The 23,163-nt window shown below is 39.4% G+C and overlaps 1 protein-coding gene across 3 annotated transcripts in view; it reads left to right on the plus strand.

Moving 5' to 3' along the window:
• Positions 1-19,181, plus strand: part of aarsd1 (alanyl-tRNA synthetase domain containing 1) — a 28,302-nt gene extending 9,121 nt beyond the window's left edge. For all 3 annotated transcript variants that reach the window (XM_048614374.1, XM_048614372.1, XM_048614373.1), the window contains exons 5-12: positions 1,630-1,786; positions 7,948-8,064; positions 9,185-9,315; positions 10,630-10,696; positions 12,133-12,224; positions 15,093-15,147; positions 17,321-17,415; positions 18,640-19,181. In XM_048614374.1, coding sequence (XP_048470331.1) covers positions 1,630-1,786; positions 7,948-8,064; positions 9,185-9,315; positions 10,630-10,696; positions 12,133-12,224; positions 15,093-15,147; positions 17,321-17,415; positions 18,640-18,778 — 853 coding nt within the window. In that variant the 3' untranslated portion in view covers positions 18,779-19,181. The remainder of the gene's footprint in view (positions 1-1,629; positions 1,787-7,947; positions 8,065-9,184; positions 9,316-10,629; positions 10,697-12,132; positions 12,225-15,092; positions 15,148-17,320; positions 17,416-18,639) is intronic.
• Positions 19,182-23,163: the final 3,982 nt, after the last annotated feature.

Here is a 23,163-nt window from a genome sequence, read left to right on the forward strand (position 1 = left end):
CATGGGTTCTTTTGTACACCATTTATTGATCCTCTACTTTAAGGAACAATAACTTGCTTCTCCAACTTCCCTGAATAAAATCAAATCAGGGCCAAAATATCTTTCCATTCTTATTCTACTGAATTAGACTTTTGATTTTTCTTCAGAAGAGTCATAATTGCCTCAATTGCCAGATCTGCTGAGTATTTCCAGTGTCCATAGTATATTGTCTTTGTTACCTCTTTACAAGTTTGACTGAAATTTCCACTTTTCTGGGATTGGCAGGTTTTTTTTCTTGTTCTCCAGTCTTGACTCTAAGTTGACCCTCTAGTCTTGTGCTCAGTAATCAAGTCAAATAACCCATTTGCTTCCAATTACTTAAGGCCCTTCGTTATTTATAGACTTGAATCGTGACTCATGTCAATCTTTTCTCCTGAGAAAGTATCTTTAATCACTGGAGCATTTTTTTCAACTGCTTAACTAACCTATGAAATGACACTGTTGTAAGTCCTTGGTTTCTGAACCTGTATCTTTTAAAGTTGTATTTTTTATTTCAGCAATAATCAATGTGACGTTCGCACAGGCCTTTATTTTAGCTGAAACTTAGACTGCTGTTATAATTTATGGGTAGCAATTTAAAAATGCCAGTTCTCTAGTGGTAATTATGCCCCATCTATCTGAAGTGCAGTAAAGGTGCAGGGAGCTCTGTTTTAAGTGAGAATTGTACAAAGGCTTAGGAACTAAACGTTAATTTCTTCTTCTAATGATAGGTCCCAGACCTGAAATGTTGACACTCTTCATGGATGCTGCCTGATCTGTTGAGCATTTCCAGCATTTTCTGTGGTGCTGCTTGAACCTATAACAAACCATTGGAATAAAATGTTGCTTTTTTGTCAGGGTGTCAATTGAGTTGAGACAGGAAGTATTTTCAATCTTAACTGTACTGTACCCAATTTGCGAGTGTTTAATATCAACACTGGGCCCAAAGGGAACATTGTCACATTTCCCAGCACTGATATTTATCAGCCTGATGACCATCAATTCATTGAAAAATAACTCTCAAGGATATTTTTACAATCTAATCAGGACGTGGTTCAAAGCACTCGGAAAAATGTATTTCCCCTTTGAGAAATAATACCTTCTTGGGAGTAGTTTTCAAGAATTTCTACTCATGAAGGAAGGTATTTAGCTTGCTGATAGGTTTTCAAGTGTTAAACCTGGTGAAAAAATGGGCAGGAATAGACAATTTGATCTATTAATACTGTCCCATAGCATGATGTCTAGAGCATCGTAGCTAGATGTTTCCAAATCCCTACAGCCACACATTTTCCTGGAGAGACAAAAACCCAGGCCCGTAAGATAAAATAAAACTCTGAAAAATTCCTCTCCACCCTTTCACTCAATCAAAACTAGTTCAGAAGATTTTGTTAAACTTTGCATTTGTTATCTGTTAATTTATTTACCTTCTGTATGACGTATCTGTGATCAAAAGCTGGTCTGTGTTTTTCACAATTTATATAATGTGTAAAAAAAAAAAAAAAAATTCCAGTAGTTTTGGAGAAAATGACAAAATCTGATTAATTTTCCAGCGTTGAATGTCATACTGGACATAATTAGTGATTTGGGACTTTTTTATAATTTTTTTTTCAGGGAACTGGGCCGTCAACGTAGTTTCATTGAACTGGACACACCTTCTGTGACGGGTGAGCAGGTTGAAGCTCTGGAAAATACAGTAAATGAGAAAATCAGGGAGCATATTCCTGTCAATGTACGAGTTGTATCTGTAGATGACCCAGAGGTAGAAAAGGTAAATTTGGATCGAGGGACATGTAGTTTTAAATTTTGATTATTTGCTCACCTCTCCTGGCACCCTCTAGCTTTGTCTCTGCTATCCTGAGTGTGCAGCTAATAACTGGGTTTTGGATAGAAAGATGCCAATAAATAGCCCAAGTGGAAGTCTTCATTTGCCATGTGGATCTAGGCAGTAAGTATTGGCAAGCTATTCTGTAAAGTAGTGCAGCGTAGCTCAATCCTGTCCTTCCTTGAACTTTTCAGTAAGGAACACTAATTGATGATCAGGAACAAATACCCTATAAGGTTTTAGAGTAGTTTTGTAGCTCGGGTTGTGGATGTTGTGGTTGGTTGGCTTGCCGAGCTGGTTCGTTGTTCTGCAGACGTTTCATTACCCTGCTGGGTAACATCATCAGTGCAGCCTCTGATGAAGCGCCATTGTGTTTTCCCACCTGTTATTTGAACTCTGGTGTCCGTAGGGCTGGATTACCTCACTTATGGTTTTCCATCACAGTGGAGTGTATATGGGGTCGAGCTCTGTGTGTTTATTGATGGCTTTCTTAGTAGACTATCAGGCTTCTAGGAATTCCTGTGCTTGTCTCTGGTTTGTTTATCCCAGGATCCTGGTGTTGTCTCGATCAAATTGGTGGTTTTCCTTATCCATCTGGATAGAGATGAGTGAGTATTAGTCATGTCTTTTTGTTGCCAGTTGATGTTCATGTACCCTTGTGGTTAATTTCCTTCCTGTTTGTCCAGTGTAGTGTTTGTCACAGTCTCTGCAGGGAATCTTGTATATGACATTGGTCCTGTCCATAGTGGGTAGTGGGTCTTTGGTTCGGGTGAGCAGTTGGCAAAAAGTTGATGTGGGTTTGTGTGCTACTCTGATGCCCAGTGGTTTTAAGAGCCTCGTGGTCAGTTCAGATGTGTTCCTGATGTAAGGTAGCGTGATGAGTGTGTTGGGGCGTATAGTATCTTCCCGGTGTCGTTCATGATTTTTCTCTTTTCCCCTTGCATAGCCCAACTCCATTACCATCAGAATCAAAGTTGCCTCTTGGGCTTCAAGCAGACTTCTAGCTTGTATGACTGACTGTTGTGGCAGATTTAAATAATAATTAGGCAAAATGTACTTTTCTTGAGAAGACCCCATCTTTGACAACAGTATCTTTGGTATATGAGGATGAGATACTGACTAAAACTAGATTGACTTGAAACTATTTAACTGAGTAATAAGTACAGATGGTCAATGAATGATTTAGTTCATTAAAGGTCAGGACGCACCCATACTAAATGAGTACTGTGGAAGCACAGTTAGTTAGATTAAGTCAATCCAGCATGCTGTTTAGGATCTAGAAGTGACGTAAATCTGCGTTTTTAGAATTATTTAGCTTTTAGTACTTTTAGATTTTGTGAGTTTTCTCAGAACAAGGTCTATTATTCACAAGCAACATGGGAGAGGAAAACTTCAGTTAAATTAATTTAGATTAATGCTTAGGTTGGAATCTATTGCAGAATTGTCATTCAGGCTCAGGTAATATGTTAAACTAAAGGGACCATGTCCAAAGAGCTCTAAAACAGCACATGACACCAAGATTGTATTACAGCTTTGATAAGCTTCCAGTTTGGCTGTTTGTGTGAGTTTTTTTTGTCAAAGATAAGATGTTGGGCCGCAGAGTTTATTGTTATCTCTGGTTGTCTTGCTGTGATGATACTAATTCTTACATCTAAAGACAGACTAAGGGTTATGGCACCAGTTCTGATGCAACTGTTTTAGAGATTTTGCCTTGTGTCTGAGAATGCTAGTAATAAAGCAACGTTTTGTTGCTCTGAGACTTGGAACTTCAGAGAAAGGAATATGTGCTTTAATGTCATTAATGCTATTTTCTTGCAGACTTGATTTTGCTGCATTTGCTATTTCTAGTTTTTTAGAATTTATTTATTTAGAATCCCTACAGTGTAGAAACAGGCTCTTCAGCCCAACGTGTCCAAACTGACCCACAGAGCATCCCACCCAGACCCATCCCCCTATAACACACCTAATCTAGACATCTCTGAACACTATGGGGTAATTTAGCATGGCCAATCCACCTAACCTGCACATCTTTGGACTGTGGGTGGAAACCGGAGCACCTGGAGGAAACCCACGCAGACACGGAGAGAATGTGCAAACTCCACACAGATAGTCACCCGAGGGTGGAATCGTACCCGGGTCCCTGGTGCTGTGAGGCAGCAGGGCTAACCACTGAGCCACCGTGCGACAGAATCATTCCTAGAAGTGTGAAGATCATAAATTAGAAATATTACAAACCTGAAATTTTGCTTGGGCCTTCTATATTGGAGATTCCCATTTACCACAGGCATATATTGGTGGAAGTGCAATGCCTCTTCAGTGTTTTAATTTTTAGTCTGCCCTTTTGTTACCAAAGCATCCTGACTCCACTGTGACAAACCTGTACCAGAAATACCAAGTAACATTAATGTGTGAACAGTGGTAGCAGAGTTTGAGAGAGGAGAAAGCATCACAAGATTTGATTTTTTTTTGTGTATTATAAACCTTAACCACTCTAAGCTAAAGTAGTAGTTTGGAATCAGTTTTTTTTTTGTTTTTTTTTTCTGAAGGAGAGTGATTGTTTGTATCAAGCCAGATATATAGGATTCACTACATTTCCAAGTTCAAGCTATGTTGAATGTCCATCTGTTCTAAGGATGGCATTCATGTAAATAATTGAATAACTTTTAAAAAATTCTTCTGTAAGGTGTCTTGTCACTGACTAGGCTAGCATTTTTTCCCAGACCTTTGAGAAGGAGGTAGTTAGCTGCCTTCATGAACTGCTGCAGTCCACGTGTAGTGCATACATCCATAGTGCTAACAGGAAGGGAGTTCTGTAATTTTGACCCAGTGACAGCAAAAAAATGGCAATATAGTTCCAAGTCAGGAAGATGCGCATCCTGGAGGGCATCTTGTGGATAGTGGTGTTCCCATGCCGTTGCCTTTGTCATTCTATGTGGTAGAGGTTGTGGGGTTGGAAGGTGCTATCTAAGGAACCTTGCTGAGTTGCTGCAGTGCATCTTGTAGATGGCAGCACACTGCTGACACTGTGCTGGTATTAGACAGAGAGAATATTAGAGGTGGTGGAGGAGGTGCCAGTCAAACAGGATACGTTGAATTGGATGATGTTGAACTTCTTGAGTGTTGTTGAAGCTGTACAAGTAGAGATTATTCCATTACACTTCAGATTTGTGCCATATCAGTGCTGCAGAAGCTGTGGGAGTCAGGATATAAGTTACTAGCTACAAAATTCTCTCGCTTACACCTACTCTTATAGCCAAAATATTTGTATGGCTAGCCCACTACAGTTTCTGGTCAATTGTAATCCCCAGGTTATTGATAGTGATGGTACTGCCATTGAATGTCTAGGGTAAATGGTTTGATTCTCTCTTGGCCATTGCCTGGCACTTGTCAACCCAAATGTGCATGGTGTCCAGGTCCTACTGCATATTGACGTGGGCTGCTTCAGTATCTAAAGAGTTGCAAACATTACTCGTGTAATCATCAGTGAACATCCTGATTTCTTTCTGGCCTTATGCAATTGATCAAGCCACTGAAAATGATTGTGCCTAGCCATCCCTCAGAGGAGTTCCTGCAGCAATGTACTGAGATGGATTGACCTCCAACAACCACAACTATCTTCCTTTGTGTTGTGTGACTCCAACTATTGGAGAATTTTCCTTCTCTTACCATTAACTGCAGTTTTGCTAGAGCTTCTTGATGCTATACTTGGTCAAATCTACCTTGAGTTAAGCTCTTTTGTTCTTCTTTGACCTAAGACTGTAATGAGGCCAGGACCTGAGTGGCCCTGGCTGTTCCCGAATTGAGTGTCAATCAATGAGTTCTTGCTGAGTAAGTGCTGCTTGATTGTGTTGTCAGCAACACCTTCTACAACTTGGCTGCTGGTTGAGAGTAGACTGGGGCCGTAACAGGCTAGGTTGGTTTTATCCTGCTTTCTGTGTACAGAGCACACCTGCACAATTTTGCACATTGCCAGGAGATACTAGTGTTGTAGCAGTCCTGGACCAACTGGACCAGGGTGCAGCCAGTTCTGGACATACATTTTCAGCATCATTACAATTGTCAGGGTCCATAGCCTTTGAACTATCTAATGCCTTTAGCCACTTCTTGATACCACATGGGTGAAGCAAATTGGATAAAGTCCAGTATCTGTGATACTGAGGACCTCAGTAGGAGCTGAGAGAGATCATCCACTTGGCACTTCTGGCCACTGATGTTTGCAAGTGCTCAGCCTTTTGTTCTGTTAATGTGGATATGCATATTTTATAGTGTGTCCTACTCCATTTAGTTGTTTACTTGTCCCACCACTACTTACAACTGAATTCGACAAGACTGCAGAGTTTCAATCTGATCCAATGTTAAATGATTGCTCTGTGCTGTCACATGCTGCTCCTGCTGTTTGGCATTCAAGTGGGATGTTCTGAAACTTGAAAGGGTTCAGAAGCAATTTACAAGGATGTTGCCAGGGTTGGAGGGTTTGAGCTGTAGGGAGAGGCTGAATAGCCTGGGGCTATTTTCCCTGCAGTGTCGGAGGCTGAGAGGTGACTTTATAGAGGTTTATAAAATCATGAGGGGCATGGATAGGGTAAATAGTCAGCGTCTTTTTCCTGGGGTGGGAGACTTCTAAACGAGAGGGCATAGGTTTAAGGTGAGAGGGGAAAGGTTTAAAAGCGATTTAAGGGGCAACTTTTTCACACAGAGGGTGGTGTGTGTGTGTGGAATGAGCTGCCAGAGAAAGTGGTGGAGGCTGGTAGAATTACAACATTTGAAAGGCGGCATCTGGATGGATATATGAAAAGGAAAGGTTTAGAGGGATATGAGCCACATGCTGGCAAATGAGACTGTATTTATTTAGGATATCTGGTCGGCATGGACGAGTGGGACTGAAGGGTCTGTTTCCGTGCTGTATGTCTCTATGGCTCTATGACTCTTCAGTAACTTCACGAGTTTGACAGCTCATTTTTACATGTGCCTAGCGTTGCTTCTGAAATGCCCTCCTGCATTTTTCATTAAGCTAAGAAGACATGAAGAGGGAAAAGCAAAGTTATTTGTATCTTAAACAGTTTTGTAACGTGCAAGATAAGTAGTCATAAAAAATACTCTTCTCTCTGAAGCCTATATCTTTCAGTTTTAATAGATTGAGTAGTATGTATAACCTTGGAGTTGTGTGAAATATTGACTTAGATTTTGCTTTCAGCAGCGATGTAGCCGTGCTCTTTGTTGATCTCAAAGAAAGCAGCTCGCAGAGGTTAATGAGCTCTGTGATGTGAATTTCGTTTTTGTCAATGTCAATTTTATTCCAGTTGTAGGGAGTCTTTGGTGTTCAACAACAGTAGTGTTAGGCTAAGCAGACAATCATCACATTAAGAATATTTCAGGGAACCAAGATAGAGTAAGCAGGCTTCCCCACATACTTTTTAATAACTTTATAGAAAACAAATAACGATTTGGCATACACATGGGATTAAGCTAGATGCTGAAGATGCAAACCTAAAGAAGTTATTATCTTAAGTCTGTGGATTGTTTTTTTAATCATGGATTAGAGAACTTTGTGAATCTGCGGAAGGGTCACTCAATCCGAAATGTTAACTCTGATTTCTCTCCACAGATGCTGCCAGACCTGCTGAGCTTTTCCAGCAATTACTATTTTTCTTGGGAGAAATTTTACATTTTGCAATATAAAATGGGTTTCAGGTCCAGAAAGGTTGTTATAAAGTAATTAATGCCAATTTTTAAAAAAGCTCAGTTACACCTTTTGAACAAGATATAACTTCTTCGAGGGCTCTCAAAACCACAGTAATAGCATAATGAAATGGAAGTGTACACATGTTATGTGGTTTTGGGCATGAGTTGATGCCAGACATCACTGCCATTTCTCAGAGCCAAATGCTGGCACTTTTGCTATCATTACAACTGCAAAATCTGGGCCATTGCTTCACTAAGTTTTCATGTTTTAGCTATGACCGAATGATGACAGAAGTTAACATATGTGCTCCGGGTTTCACAATATCTTTTGTGTAATCCTTGGGAGATCTATTGTATTAAAAATGATGTAGAATATTTAGTTCTTATACTTTTACTGCTGGCAGTAGAAAAGGTTTGTTTTGTAGGTGAGGAGTCGGGGTTTACCAGATGATCATGTTGGCCCAGTCCGAATTATCGACATTGTAGGAATTGATGCAAATATGTGCTGTGGAACACACGTCTCGAATCTCAGTCATTTACAGGTGAGAAAATGTTGATGTTTCCATTTGCTTTCACTAAATTATGGACTAGGAACTACTTGGAGACAGGAAGGAGCAAATTAATTTGTATGCGCTTGTACTTTTTAAGTTCAGGTCTTTTAATTTAATTCCACATCATGAAAATAAATTTTCCTTCAGAATAAGGGAATAGCTTCAAGTGAATAGGATTCATAAATTACTCCTCTTTGCTACCTTTATTAAAAGAGAATGTTATTTACATGAATTGCCAGTCTTGTAATCTAGTAACCCAGTTGCATGTATTAGTGCCAAAATTATCATCCTAAACACTGGCTCTCGGCTTACTGAATCTACATGCTGGGAATGGCTCTGATTTACTACTGGTGCTACACTGACCTCATAATACCAATAATAACTTGTCACTGTTGTTTTTTTCTAAATTCACGACAAAATTTTCTGTAAATGCTGATCATATCGGTTTGAGGCTATTGTGACTGTGGAATACACAAGCCGAGGCAGCTATAATAACAAGGACTCATAAATTTAACCTTCCATCCAAAGGAAAGAACCTTTCCAAACTCAAGTACTCTTTTCTCCTTTAAATAGATTTCTTTTTAGTCATATTAATTAAGTATATATTATATTGTCAAATTTCTATGCAATTTTTTAAACATACTGTACACTTAATATAATTTGAAATAAAAACATAATTGTGTTTAAAAACTGAGCAGGCCAGTGAGTATTTGTGGAGAGTGAAATGGAGTTAATGTCTGAAGTCAAGAACAGACCTGGTGAAAAGTCATCAACCTGAAAGATTAACTGTGTTTTCCTCTTTGCAGATGCTGCCTGATCTGCTGAGTATTTACAACATTCTATATATTCTTATTCGAGATTTCCAGCAGTATTCCTGTTTTTAAATTTATGTATAACTGTTTTAATTGTTTGTTAGCTATTGACTAGGGCCCCTTCCACATTGCTTGTAACTGTGTTTAGTGTAACATGCCAATGCAGTTACATAATCCTCAACCTCTTCCTGCCAGAACCAATGATATCTTTCAACTCATCAAATCTAAAGATGGCCAGCCTTATTTTTGCTGATCTGATTGTAGCTCTGATAATCTGTGTGTTTTGGTCTATTTCTCAGGTCATCAAAATTTTAGGAACAGATAAAGGAAAGAAGAACAAAACAAACTTAATTTTCCTGGCTGGGAATAGAGTGTTAAAATATACAGAGAAAAGCTACGCAGTGGAAAAGGCTCTAACATCACTTCTCAAGTAAGTGCTTCGCTTTTCCTGGAATATCATGTAAAACAGCTGAAATCACTTCTGCACTGGTCTGCTAATAGAATTTTGATCATTTCCAAGAAAATATATAAAGTATTAAATAATATAATATAAGTACATATGGCCTCTGAAATATAACTTGAAAATTCTGTTGATAATTTGTGCTGACGTTACAACACTGTGTTAAGCATACTGTTTATTTGTGAGGACAGATAACAAGACTGAGCAACTTTGTTTTATTTTGTTGAGGGTGAAAGAGCTGAGGAGATTGAGTTCTGAGGATGTCGGGAGTTGCTTTTGTATTGCTGGATAGGCCTCGGAAGAGCATAATAGATGGGGTTTACATTCCAGAACATGTATTGCAATGCGTACGGTATGCAAAGCCTGACTGTGACACTGGCCAGAGAGCCTGAATGGTGTTCCAATATTGAGACTGCCAAAATGCAGTTTCCCATCAACAATGTAACCATCCATGTGCTGACGTCACAATTTTTTAGTCATAATTTCAGAACATGATATATCCCTGCACAGCAGTACATTTGTTGGGGAAATAGGCAAAACAGCTTCAGTCAGCGGAATCATTTTAAATAACATCTTTCTAGTGGCAAGTTCTTCCAAAGCTGCCAAACAGTTGGAATTGAGTGAGCTAAATTAACATGTCAGGAACTACTGGGTGACTTTATAGAGGTTTATAAAATTAGTAGGGGCATAGACAAGACGAATGATGGGTCTTTTTCCCTTGGGTAGGGTAGTTCAAAACTAGGGGGCATATTTTTAAGGTGAGAGGAGAAAGGTTTAAAAAGGATACGAGGGGCAACTTTTTTTACTTGGAGAGTAGTTCGTGTGGAATGAACTGCCAGAGAAAGTGGTGGATGCAGGTATGGTTACAACGGTTAAAAGATATTTGGATAAGTACATGAGTAGGAAAGGTTTGGAGAGATATGAGCCAAGCACCGGCAAGTGTTACTAGTTTGGGAATATGGTCGGCATGGACTAGTTGGACCAAAGGGTTTGTTTCCATGCTGTGTGATTTTATGACTCTATCGAAATTACAGCAATAAAACTTCGGATTCTAGAACAGGCTCATGATCTACTTTACAAAAGTATCTTAGTCATTTTTTTCGAAAGATATTATAGTGAAGGAGAGACACAATCTAACTGTAATATCCTCTTTCTCTGTCTTGATTGAAAGTAGCAAGAATGTTTGATGTATTCAAACATTGAAATTGTGACATTGAATAGATTGTTTAGAAATTTTGTGTAAATGAAAGGTGCTTCAGTGAATTTTTTCACTTAATTTTTCAGGAATGGGCCAGAGGAACACATTGAAGCTGTGGACAAATTGCAAAAATCAGTCAAATTGCTACAGAAGGTATTGCTAATAATTTAATTTGATTATGTTGTCAATTAAGAGCTGTAGTTGACCATTAATAATTGTCTAAATAATGAAATAACTAATGTGAAAATGTTTTTAACGGGAGATTTTGACAAAAGAATTTGCTGATAAGTGTGATTAACAATAGTGCTTTGTCCAAAATTGTTAAATTTTGAACTGTAAGAACAATTTACACATAGAACTGTCAGCTCTTTTAAAGGTACATTATACTCCAATTCCTAAATACACTAGGCAGAAGATTACTGTTCATCAACCTGTTAATTGGCTGCTTTGAAATAGGGGAAAGTTGTTATGCTAACATTTAAGCAATTGGCACCAGTAATTTTCAGACTAATGTTTCAGGATTTGCATGTTTGTGTGGTTACTGAGGATCTTGATAAGTTCGACAATAGAAGTCTTACTGAGTAAACATCTGTTGTATGTTACTTGCAATGTAAACAATGGATTTATGACCTTATTCCTCATGAGTCACAAAGGCAAACCTTCCCCAAAGTACATTTTCAGTTAATTTTGTCTGGATTAATATAAGATTTATATTGATTGAGAGCAACTATAAATTATATTTTCTGTTTCCTGGTAAGAAGCATTTCTCTGAAAACATTCCATTTTCATTTATTAAAGTCATATCTGATGTCTTCTGTTTCAATTGCAAATTCTATTCCATCTCCAATCCTTTTTGTGTAAGTTTCACGCAAGTTTTCAACTGATAAATCTTTGAGGTTAGAATTAAAGGTGTCAGATTGATTTGCAAATACTTGATGCGACTATTAAGGTTTACCTAGTAATTACCATATTATGTTCTCTTACAAACAGTTTTAATGCAAAAAAAATCTTAGATTTAACCAAGGTATCTCTCCAGGTTGAAATTCACATGTTAGGAGAGTATAGTAAAGTTGCCATAGTCTTACCAGATCATAGGTCTGCTCTCTCGTTATAGAGAGAGGTGACAAGTGGTGGTTTAACCTGAGGGTCACCATGGCTCGGGCAAGGGGAGAAGTTGAGAGGGAGAGTCTTTCATGGTAACCTCAGCCAGGAATTCAACCAGTGTTGTGGCATCACTGCATTGCAAACTTGCCATCCAACCAACTGAACTATCTGACCCCTATGCTAGGAGAGTTTATTGGATATCTGAATGGAGAGACCGATGGGGTGTCCAGATTTTGCAGGTATTTAGTTAATGGACAGGTAATCATGAGATTGCTTTCTTCTGCTGCTGATGTATTCTCGCTACATATTTGTCTATGCATTGGAAAAAAATTTACAAAATCTATGCTCGAATCGCGTTTAGAGTTTGTGTTCTCTGACTGTCGCCACTGGAGTATATGTTTGTTTTATTTTGAGCACTTTTGGGAATAATTAAACCCTTGGGTGGAACTTACACGTAATATGTTTTTCTTTTCTCTGCTCTAAAGAACAGTCTAAACCTGCTCAGAGATTTGGCTCTGTTAACAGCAAAAAACTTTAGGAGCGATCCAAACAAGGGCAAGTTATTAGTTTTGCACAGGTAAGAAACTTGATATTCTGCCATTATTCTTTGTATGTACACTGATGTTTGAATGGGTTTGGAACACAGCTCTTGTGCTCTTTCACTGAAGACAATAGAAGCTTATGCAGGTCACAATCTTGCTTTTCTTAAGTCAGCCATATATCAAATTGAATGCAGGTCACGTAACATTCTGACCTTTAGTTCCAGTGCAGTGATTTGCATTCAGTGGAAGTCCATACACAGACACTCCAATGATTTGTGAAGCTAGTCAGCCAAAGAAAACCACAAGTTTATGGTATGGTTGTTGATCTAAAATTAAGTTTAATGATCTAAGTAAATCACATAAGCATCTAGAGAATGGACAGCTACTATATTTTTAAACAAAAACTCAATTTCAAGACAGAAGAATGAATAACTCTCATAGATCTTGAAGTTTATTTTTCTTATTCATTCATAAGATGTGGGTGTCATTGGCTAGGCTAGTATTTATTGCCCATTCATAATTATCCTTGATAAAGTGATACTGAGCTGTTGCCTTAAACCAGTGCTGCCTGTGTATTGTAGGTACATCCTCCATAATATTAGCAATGCAGTTCCAGGATCTTAACCCCGTGACATTTAATGAGCAGCAATATAGTTTTGTGTCAGGATTGTGTGCGTCTTGGAGGGAAACTTTTGAGTGGTAGTGTTACCATCTGTCCACTACCCTTGTCCTTCTAGGTGGTGGAGATCTTGGAAGTAATTGTGTGAAAAACCTTGGTGAGTGGTTGCAGTGCATCTTGCAGAAGATGCATATGCTGCCCCTGTGTGCTGGTAGTGAAGGTGATGGATAGAGTGCAGACTGTTTTGCCTTGGATGGTGTTGAGTGTTTGAGCTGCATTCATCCAGCCAAGCAGAGAGTATTCCATTGCACTTATGACTTGTGCCTTGTAGATTGATGGATAGGCTCTGGAAAGTCAGTTGGTGAGTTACTCGTTGTGGACTTGAGCCTATGATTTTGCTTTTGTAGCCACGGTATTTAGAAGACAGGACCAGTTCAGTTTCTGGTCAGGATATATCTGGACCATTTTCCACATATCTTCCAGATATCTTGTGTATGGACATCCTTGCACTAAGTGAAACTTCTTTCTGCTCCTCTAACTGCCTTAAAGAATCTACCTTTATGTCCCATTTTTTAAAAGTATTTTTTTGGAATGTGAATTAAAGTTGAGAGAAATTCTGTTTTGGCCACTCAAAGCCATGTAAACTCAGGAGCAGCCTTTCCACAGTGAAGCCTTCTGTCAGTATGAAACCAGTGTATGAAATTTTCTACATTCTTTTGTCCGTGTAAATAAAGATGCTACACTTTTAGTTAACTTTCTCAATGATTTCTAATTTTCTCAGAACTGTTTTTTCAAACAAATTTTAATTAAGTTTCAGTACACTTCTGTTTTGTGATCCAGACTTTGGATCATTACTGCAGTGTAGTCAAAGCTTTAGTTTAAAGGGAAGAAAGATTTGGCACGCTTGCCCCACCAATCAGAGCATTGAGTACAGCAGTCGGGATGTCATGTTACAGCTATACAAGACATTGAAAAGGCCACATTTGGAGTGCTGTGTACAATTCTGGTCACCCTGCTATTGGAAAGATGTTATTAAACTGGAAAGGGTGCAAACAAGATTTACAAGGATGTTACCAAGTCTGGAAGATTTCAGTTATAAGGAAAGGCTGGGTAGGGTGAGACTTTTTTCCCTGGAGCATAAGAGGCTGAGGGGTGACCTTATGAAGTTTATGAAATCATGAGAGGCATAAATAAGGTGAATAGTCAAGGTATTTTCCCCAGGGTATGGGAGTCTAAAACTAGAAGGCATAGGTTTAAGGTGAGAGGGCAAAGATTTAAAAGGGACCGAAGGGACTTTTGTTTTTACACACGGGGTGATATGTGTATGGAATGAACTGCCAGGGGAAGTGGTGGAGGTGTTTACAATTACAACATTTAAAAGAAATTTGGACAGGTACATGGATAGGAAAGGTTTAGAAGGATATGGGCCAAATGCAGGCAATTTGGATTAGAGTAATTTAGGATGTCTGGTCAGCATGGATGAGTTGGGCCAAAGGGCCTGTTTCCATGCTGAATGACTCTGTGACTCTAAGACTTAGTATTTACATAGGATGTGCTAAACTACTTTACAGTCAATGAAATATTTTAAAATGTGGCCACTGTTGTAATTAAGTCTTCTACAGCACTTGAACTGTGTTGTATCTGACCTGGCATGTTTGATCCTGGTACTAGTGCTTAATGTGTTGCTGTTCCCAGCACTGACCTGTCTTCAATTCTGAGAGCACAAAATAAGGTTTAAGAAAACATAATAGGAGTACTGCTATATGTAACAATGTAGCTGTTAGGAAAGATTGGACAGGTTGGGATGTTCTCTTTGTAAGACAAAAGGCTAAGGAGAAAGTTGATTGAGATGTATAACAGGTCTAGATGAAGTTTTCCTATTTACTGTATTGGAGAGGTCATTGATTAGTGGGGGCATCTATTTAATGTGACCGGTTGAAATGTTAGAAGGGAAATAGAAATAAATTTTCACCCAGAGGATGGTAGGGGTTTGGATCTCGCTACATGAAAGGCTAGGACATGGCGAAACCCTCTACTAATTTAAACAATGTCTGGATATGTACCTCAAATACATTTATGAGAAGGGCTACAGATCAAATTCTGCAAAGTGAGATTAGACTGGGTGACTCACTCTTTTTGGCTGGCGCAGGTGTGATTGACCAAGTGGCCCCTTTTTCTGCTTAAACATTTTAAACTTCCAGAGTGGGCAACTGTCTATATTCTCATTGTTTCGGTGAACGGCCCTTTTAAAATTTTCATATCTGTTTCTGTTATTTTCTTTCAGGAAAGATGGGGACAATGAATTTATGAATATTGTAGCAAATGAAGTTAGTGCTGAGGTAAGGTGGAGCAACTGTTACTGGTCAATTTAAATGGTGATTGCAAAATCCATTTTTGTTTATTTGATAGATTCTTATTGATTGCATCAGTATGTAATCTTCAATAATGACTTCTTACTCTCACTAATGTCTACCATTCTCATCTTTCATATTCATTTTGTCTTATTGCATTGTTGGCTCTCCAGATATTTTTCTTTTGTTTTGCTTTGGCCCTTGCTTTCTTTCTGTGTGTGTCTGTTTGAAACCTTTCTTGTTTCTTCTGTTCCATGAACCATTCCGTCTGTATCCATCTGTGTCATTGAGTTGGCTATCCCCACTCTCCTACTGTAGTATTGATTGTGGAGCAGGCTAAAGGCCTTCATGGCGGTGCTGTGCTAATTCATTGTACCTCACTTCTAATGGCATCAAGCGTCAGACATTAAATTACTTAGGCAGCCTCAAATAATTTGTTATTTTTGCATGTAACCAGCACAGTACTAACCAGAATTTGTCAATCGTTGGAGATAATTAGACAATCCCATCTGATCAGGGTGACTGCAGGAGGGACTTTTATTTTCCCAGTACCACTATCCTGAGGTCTTACTGACTTGGGCTTATATTGAGCTTTCCTCACCTCAAGATACTTCAAATTGGGAAACCTACAACGGAAACACTCATGTAATATAGGAAATGCAGCTGCAAGATTTCTCTCAGCAATCTCCCACAGGTAGATATGTGAAAATGACCAACAATCTGATTTTTCGATGTTGATAGAATAAATATTGGCCAAGGCACCAGAGAGGACTCCATCGTGCCTTTCTGAAATTAGTGCCATGGGAAGGTCGGTAGGATCTCTAATGTCCAAGTTAAATATTGACACCTCTGACCATGCACCATTCCCTGATTGTGTCAGCCTTTTTTTTTGTGTGATCAAATCCTGGAGTGAGACTTCAATCCATGACCTATTGTCTCAGTGGTGACAGTTCTACCTACTGAGGTACAGTTGACAGTAGAAGAATGTCACACTAGTGGAACCCTTGTGTGGTTTGGATCAAAGAGCAATTTTTGATCAAACTCGAAGGTCTTTTCAGCTAATCTTTTTGCCCTAAAACCATCTGACCTCCATCTTTCCACACACAGTCACAGCAGTTCTACAATGCAGAAGGAGACCATTTGGCTCATTGTGTCAGCACCAGCTCTTTAAATGAGCGTTATTACCTACTGCCAATTTCCTGCTTTTTCACCATCCCCTTGTACCTTAAATAATCATCCAATACCCTCTTGAATGCCTCAGTTGCCCTTGCCTCCACCACAACCACACTTCCAGGCAGTACAATCCTAATCCTAACTACTCACCCTGAGCAAAAGTTTATTTTTCTCACCTCGTATTTGCTTCTTTTGCAAATCATTTTAAATCCATGCCCTCTTGCTCTTGATCCTTTTACAGACAGAAAACAGTTTCTCTCTCGACAACTGGCTTATGATTTTGAAAATCTCTGAGATCTCCTTGCAGCCTCCTTCTCTCCAAGAGGAATAATCCCAACTTTTTCATCTATCCTCATAACTGAATTTTCTGATTCCTGGAGCCATTTTTGTAAATCACTTCTGCACTCTCTCCAGTGAATTCACATCCTTCCCATAATGTGATAACGAGACCTGTACGCTGTAGTCTTGTACAAGTTTAACATCACCTCCTTGCTGTTGTGCTCTATACCCTATTATGAAGCTGAGGACACTATATGCTTTGTTAACTGCTCCATCCATCTGTCCTCCCATCATCATTGATCTGTGCACATTTACCCTGTGTTCCTGCAACTCCTTTAGAATTTTACCCCCTATTAACTATTACCTTTCAATGTTCTTCCTATCAAAGGGCATCTCCTCTCACTTCTTTGCATTGAAAACCCATCTGCCAACTGTTCACCCACTCCACTGACTTGTCTACACCTTTTGGAGTTCTGCATTGTTCTCCTCACAGTATACAGTTTTGTGTCATCTGCAAACTTTGAAATTGTCCCCTGCAACCCACGATCTAGATCATTGCACCGAGTGTACTAAGATCTGGATCAATAGTGCTACCAAATTCAAAGGAGAGCAAAGTTTTATTCCCTGGTACTGATTCATGTTGCCTAGATAAATACGAATAAATGTTAAACATCTTGGAGATCATCTTCTGTTTATTCTGTTTCCTCAGGTAGTGCTTGCATTTCTAACAGTCGGTGATGAAAAAGGAGCAGGCTTATTCCTGTTAGCAGGTCAAGTGAATGCTGTCGAAGAGCTAGGTTCAAAGTAAGGTCATATTGTCTAGTTTCTGTAACTGTTCAGGCAACTTGTGAAACACAAACTTCATTGCATCTATTGCTTTGATGTTTTTTTAAGCAATATTGATTGTCTATGACAAGATATTTTAAGGCCCTCCTAATGTACCAGGGCTTTCCAAACTGACCCCAGTGTGGTCAGCCTAAGCTTTGGAAACATGAGCGCCAAGTGCCAACAGCTGCACGGCCACTTTAACTCCTGCAGTTTTTAAATAGTGGCCATGACCCAGCAGTCCGATCTTACAGTCCCAAATCCAGTCCTAAAAAAACTAATGGGAATGTAGGTGCTTTTTACCTAAAAAGCCCAAGCACTAAGCAACTTGCCTTCATGGGTTTCTTTTACTATCCCCTAATCCTGTTCCCACAATCGCAGCCATCCAACAGCCCTTGCCCCTAGCAGTTGGTCCCAGTCCTGCTCCTACAGATGTGGGTTCTGACGATTTTCAAGCACCAATGGGAATATGATTGGGGGAAAGCGCTGCCTTATATAGTCTTAGTGAATATTCTGTAACTGTTAGCAGAGCAGCTATCCTAGCACTAGGCAGTGTTAATACACAAAGCTGATACATATATAATGAGGATATTATCTTCCAAAATCTTAACCTAATCCACCTCTTCTCTGCAACATATTTTGGGCTAATTAGACAACAATGTTAATATCATGGATGTGGTGAATTTTTCTGGTTTTACCTTCCCAGTTGAAAGAAGCTGGGATTAGTGAGAACCAAGGAACCAACCACAGAGGAACTTTGTTTTTAACAGATGGAGCAGTTAGTTACTTCTCAGGTCCTACTGTAATAAAACAAAATTGCTTTCTACTTATGGTTTTAATTGCATACTAATTTGGCAGCTACTGTAAGAACTATGAATGAGTTTTATCAGTTCTTTGCTGAGATATTGAAGAGAGAATTCTAGCTCTCCTGTAAATGTTCAAACCCCTGAGGAGTAAGTGAGGATTCTGCCTCTTCCGAGCAACTCTGAAAACAGGAATGAAATTGAGGGGAGGTGGGAACCGTTTGATAATGCAACCTAAAAATGTTATCAGGCATTGTCTATCCCACAGGGAGTGAAACAGATGTAACAGATGCTCCTTTGTTAATGAGCAAGAACAATTGGAAAATATGACAGCTTCAGTAAACTTGGCAAAAGAAAGCAATTCATTGGCTGTCTATTTTGGTGTTGTTCTTCAATGTAGGGTCGCTCAAATCCTTGATGGAAAAGGTGCTGGAAAGCGGGGACGTTATCAAGGTAAAGCAAACAAGATGAGCAAACGGCCAGAGGTGGAGGCTCTCCTTCAGCAATACGTGAATGCGATGGATACAAAAGAGGAATGAAGACACACAATGCATGCTGGTCTAAATTTACATGTATAATATCATTTTGTCTAAAAAGAAATGTACTTCATCTTGACCATGTGGTCTTTCAAATGTAGACTTAGAGTATATCTGCACTCACAACTACATTTGTGAGTGTGACTGTTGCCTAGGTCCAAGACTGGCTCTGAAGGGAAAAGGAGTGCCATTCCTGCTCTGAGGAATGCTGGACGCGGCTGTGACTCCAAGATTGAGGCTGTATTTGCATTATAACTGTGGTGTCAGTGTGAAGTGACACTGCTTTGCACCAAGTGAATACATGCATGATCACTCCATTGACCACTGAATAGAGTTTAATGCTGGTCGGTACTTGGTATGCATCACATGGTGCACACTATCAATAAAATAATTTGTTTTTTTTAAAGTTGTTTTGAAGCATCTTTCAATTGTAAAATGTAAGGGAATTATGTTTATGACAGCAGCAACTTTGTTTACTGTAACAAAATGAAATGTCTAGAGGGGCTTCACAGGAAATTTTTCAATTAATGTAGCACCCGAAGAACACATTAAAACAGATGGCCAAAAGCTTGGGTAGTGGTAGCTTAAAAGGAGCGTCTTAAAGAAGAGTTGCAAGGTAGAGAGATGTAGGGAGAATGTTCCAGACTTTTATGCCTAGGCAACTGAAGGCATGGCCAACCAATGAAAATTAAGCACATAAGAGAGGCCAGAATTAGAACAGCACAGATATCTTGGTCAAAAAACAGAAACTGCTGGAGAAACTCAGCAGGTCTGGCAGCATCTGTAGAGACCAAGCAGAGTCAACATTTCTGAAGAAGGGTCACTGGACTCGTAAAGCAGTGTTAACGTTCTCTCCCCCAGTTTAGAAAGCTAGCATGTTCTGCCTAATAATTCTGCACATCTGTATTACAAACTTATTTCCTAGCTTTTTGCCAGTAACACAATACTGCTGAGTGAAATGCAGAATACACTGTTTTGTTAGCATTTATTTATTTATGTTTAAAGAAATATTTCTAACCATTTCAAATTGTATTTGTAAACAGCACCCACTTAAAGGACTGATGAGCAGGGTGTCTGCAGAGGGTGAAGCCACATGTGTGCTGCATCAGCACTGGGACATTCCCTTGGACTGAAAGTGAAGATTAACACAAGCAATCTACAGGGGAACAGGGCAACCAGCATATTGGTATTTCAGTGGGTGGGGAGAGGCAAGAACACCAAGACCCCTATGTAGAGCCAGCAGTGGTTTTTACTGGAACATCTCCTTCCTGCTGTTTGGGAGTGTTTTTTTCAGTTTAATGATCAGAAAAATATACTTGGAGAGCCTTTTAGAAATACCTTCGGCAGTATTTAAAGTTCTGAAAGGCTAGAACACAGTTGGCAGAGGCAGCATATTGCAGTAGGTCGTCAATAACATGCAAGAGATTTGGAACATGTAGAGGAAGAGAATCTTTGGAGAGTTATAAGACTCTGGAATTCAAGAAAAATCAGTTAACATTTTCAGTCTGGTGACCCTTCCTCAGAATTTCTGAGGAAGGGTCACCGGACCCGAAACCTTAACTCTGATTTTTCTTCACAGATGCTGCTAGACCTGCTGAGCATTTCCAGCAACTTCTGTTCTTGTTCCTGATTTGCAGCATCCACAGTTCTCAGGTTTTATCTGTAATTTAAGAGCTTGTGGTTGAAGCAGAAACTATGTCAACATTCAAAATTTGATTGAAGGATAAAGTGATATATCAAATGGGCAAGCAAATGTCACTATAATTGTTTGTTTGGATGAAGGATATATGAGCAGGGAATAGCTCACAAGAATGGCCTTTTCCATGTTGTAAATCTCAACATATTTCTAAAAGCATTTCATTTTCTTTTTAAAGTCAAAGTTAAGAACATTTTCAATGCACTTGCTGTCTAAGACAGCTTCCTGCGATTTACAGTTCTATTGTTCCTTCTACATTTGTAGACCTGCTACAAATTTGAGTTATGTTTTGTGTTCTCATCAAATACATGACTTTTTGGCTTGAGATTGAAAAGAAAAACACTTTGTAGTGAGTCAAACTGGACTTCCATTCTTGGGATGAATAATATCTCCACAAAGTCCGAACAATCAGTGCTCCATAGAACATTCTGTTTTCTGATCTTCAATTAGAACATTAGGTCATTACATCATGGGGCACACAACTGGTACTGTATTTCCATTCAAACAATTGAATAGTAAGTTCTATTCTCTTGGCAATAGATTGTAATAAACAACATATGAAAAGCTTAGAAGAAAATTATTAATTAATTAGCAATACACTGAACAGTGCTAGTATCATCTGGCAAGCCAATGGGGTATCACAGAACTAACTGAAGACTGGATAAATGAATATATTCTGTGTGAAGGGATGCCACAAGAACATGTAACTTCAAGATGCTGAGCAGCCATTGTTTATAGATGGATGGATTTAGCTGGTTGATTAATGCTGCTATTTCAAAGATGGTATTCTAGTCCCTCCAGCTCCTGAATGTTGATACTGGGAGATTCAGCAATGGCAGTGTCATTGAATGTAAAGGGATAATGCTTAGATTTTCTCTTGTTTGAGATAGTCATTGCCTGACACTTACGTGGCTTGCCACTTATCAACCCATGTTTGGATGTTAGAGCATAGAACCGTACAGCACAGGAATGGGCCCTTTGGCCCATGATGTTGTGCCAAACATTACAGCAAAATAAACTAATTTCTTCTGCCTGCCCTTGGTCCATATCCTTCCATTCCTTGCGTATTCACGTGCATATCTAAAAGTGCCTTAATTGCCCCTATCGTATCTGCCTCCACTACCACCCCGGCAGCATGTTCCAGACTCCTACCTCTCTCTGTGTAAAAAAAAAAACTTGCCCTTCACATTTCCATTGAACTTTTCCCCCTCGCCTTAAATGCCTGCCCCCTAGTTTTAGACATTTCAACTCTTGGAAAAAAGATTCTGACCGACAACCATATCTATGCATCTCATAAGTTTATAGACTTCTATCACATCTCCCCTCAGCCTTTGACACTCCAGAGAAAACAACCTGAGTTTTTCCAGCCTGTCATTATAGGTCATATCCTCTAATCCAGGTAAACCTCTTCTGCAACTTCTCTAAAGCCTCCACATCCTTCCTGTAATTGGCAACCAGAATTGAATGCAGTACTGTGTGGCCTAATCGAAGTCTTATGAAGCTGTAACATATCATCCCGACTCTTGTATTCAATTCTACGACCAATAAAGGTAAGCATGCTATATGCTTTCTTTACCACCCTGTCTACTTGCATGGCCACTTTCAGGGAGCTATGGACTTGAACTCATGCATCTGTACGTCAATGCTTTTCAGGGTCCTGCCATTAACAATATATTTTTCCTTAACGTTTGATCTCCCAAAGTGCAGCACCTCATACTTACCCGGATTAAACTCCATCTGCCATTTCTTTGCTCATATTTCAACTGATCTATATCCCACTGTATCCTCAGGCAACCTTCTATACTATCTATAACTCCATCAATCTTCGTATCATCTACAAACTTACTAACCCACCTATCTGCATTTTCACACAAGTTATTTATATTATAAACAGCAGAGATCCCATTATAGATCCCTGTGGAACACCACTAGTCACGGATCTCCAGCCAGAAAAACACCCAGCCCTACCATCTGCCTTCTTTGGGCGAGCCAATTCTGAATCCATACAGCCCAGTCACCCTGAGTCACATGCATCCTAATCTTCCTGATGAGCCTATCATGAGGGACCTTGTTGAAAGCCTTACTGAAATCCATGTTGACAACATCCACTGCTCTACCCTCATTGATCACCTTCATTGAATTTGAGGAGACAGTCAAGTCAGGAAGACGTGACCTGCCCCGTGCAAAGCCGGGCTGATTGTCCCTAATTAGGCCATGCATTTCCAAATGTGTGTAAATCCTATTCCTAAGAATTCTCTCCTATAGCTTCCCAACCACCGATGTCAGACTCTCACGGATTATCGCTGTTTCCCTTTTTGAACAGAGGAACAACATTAGTTACAGGTAGTTCTGCCATGTGTTTTGTTGACGCAAATTGGCTGTAACATGATTGATGAATAGCTGACGCTGTTTGTATAATGTGAACAGTCTGCTGTACAGGTATAGCAATTTTCTTTTGCAATTTCCCTAAAGCATGATTTTCTATGGCGATTTTCTATAACGTGAGTGCACGCAAGAACGCAACTATTGCATTCTAGGAGAACTACTTGTACTCGCCAGTCCTCCAGGACCTCTCCAGTGGCTAGCAAGGATGCATAAATCTTGGTCAAGGCCCCACCAATCTCCTCTTTGACCTCTCTCAATAACCTGGGGACGTATCCACCTTAATTCTTTTCAAGAGACCCAACACCAC

The sequence above is a fragment of the Rhincodon typus genome, chromosome 30, assembly GCF_021869965.1.
Source record: "Rhincodon typus isolate 14 chromosome 30, sRhiTyp1.1, whole genome shotgun sequence".
NCBI lineage: Eukaryota > Metazoa > Chordata > Chondrichthyes > Orectolobiformes > Rhincodontidae > Rhincodon > Rhincodon typus.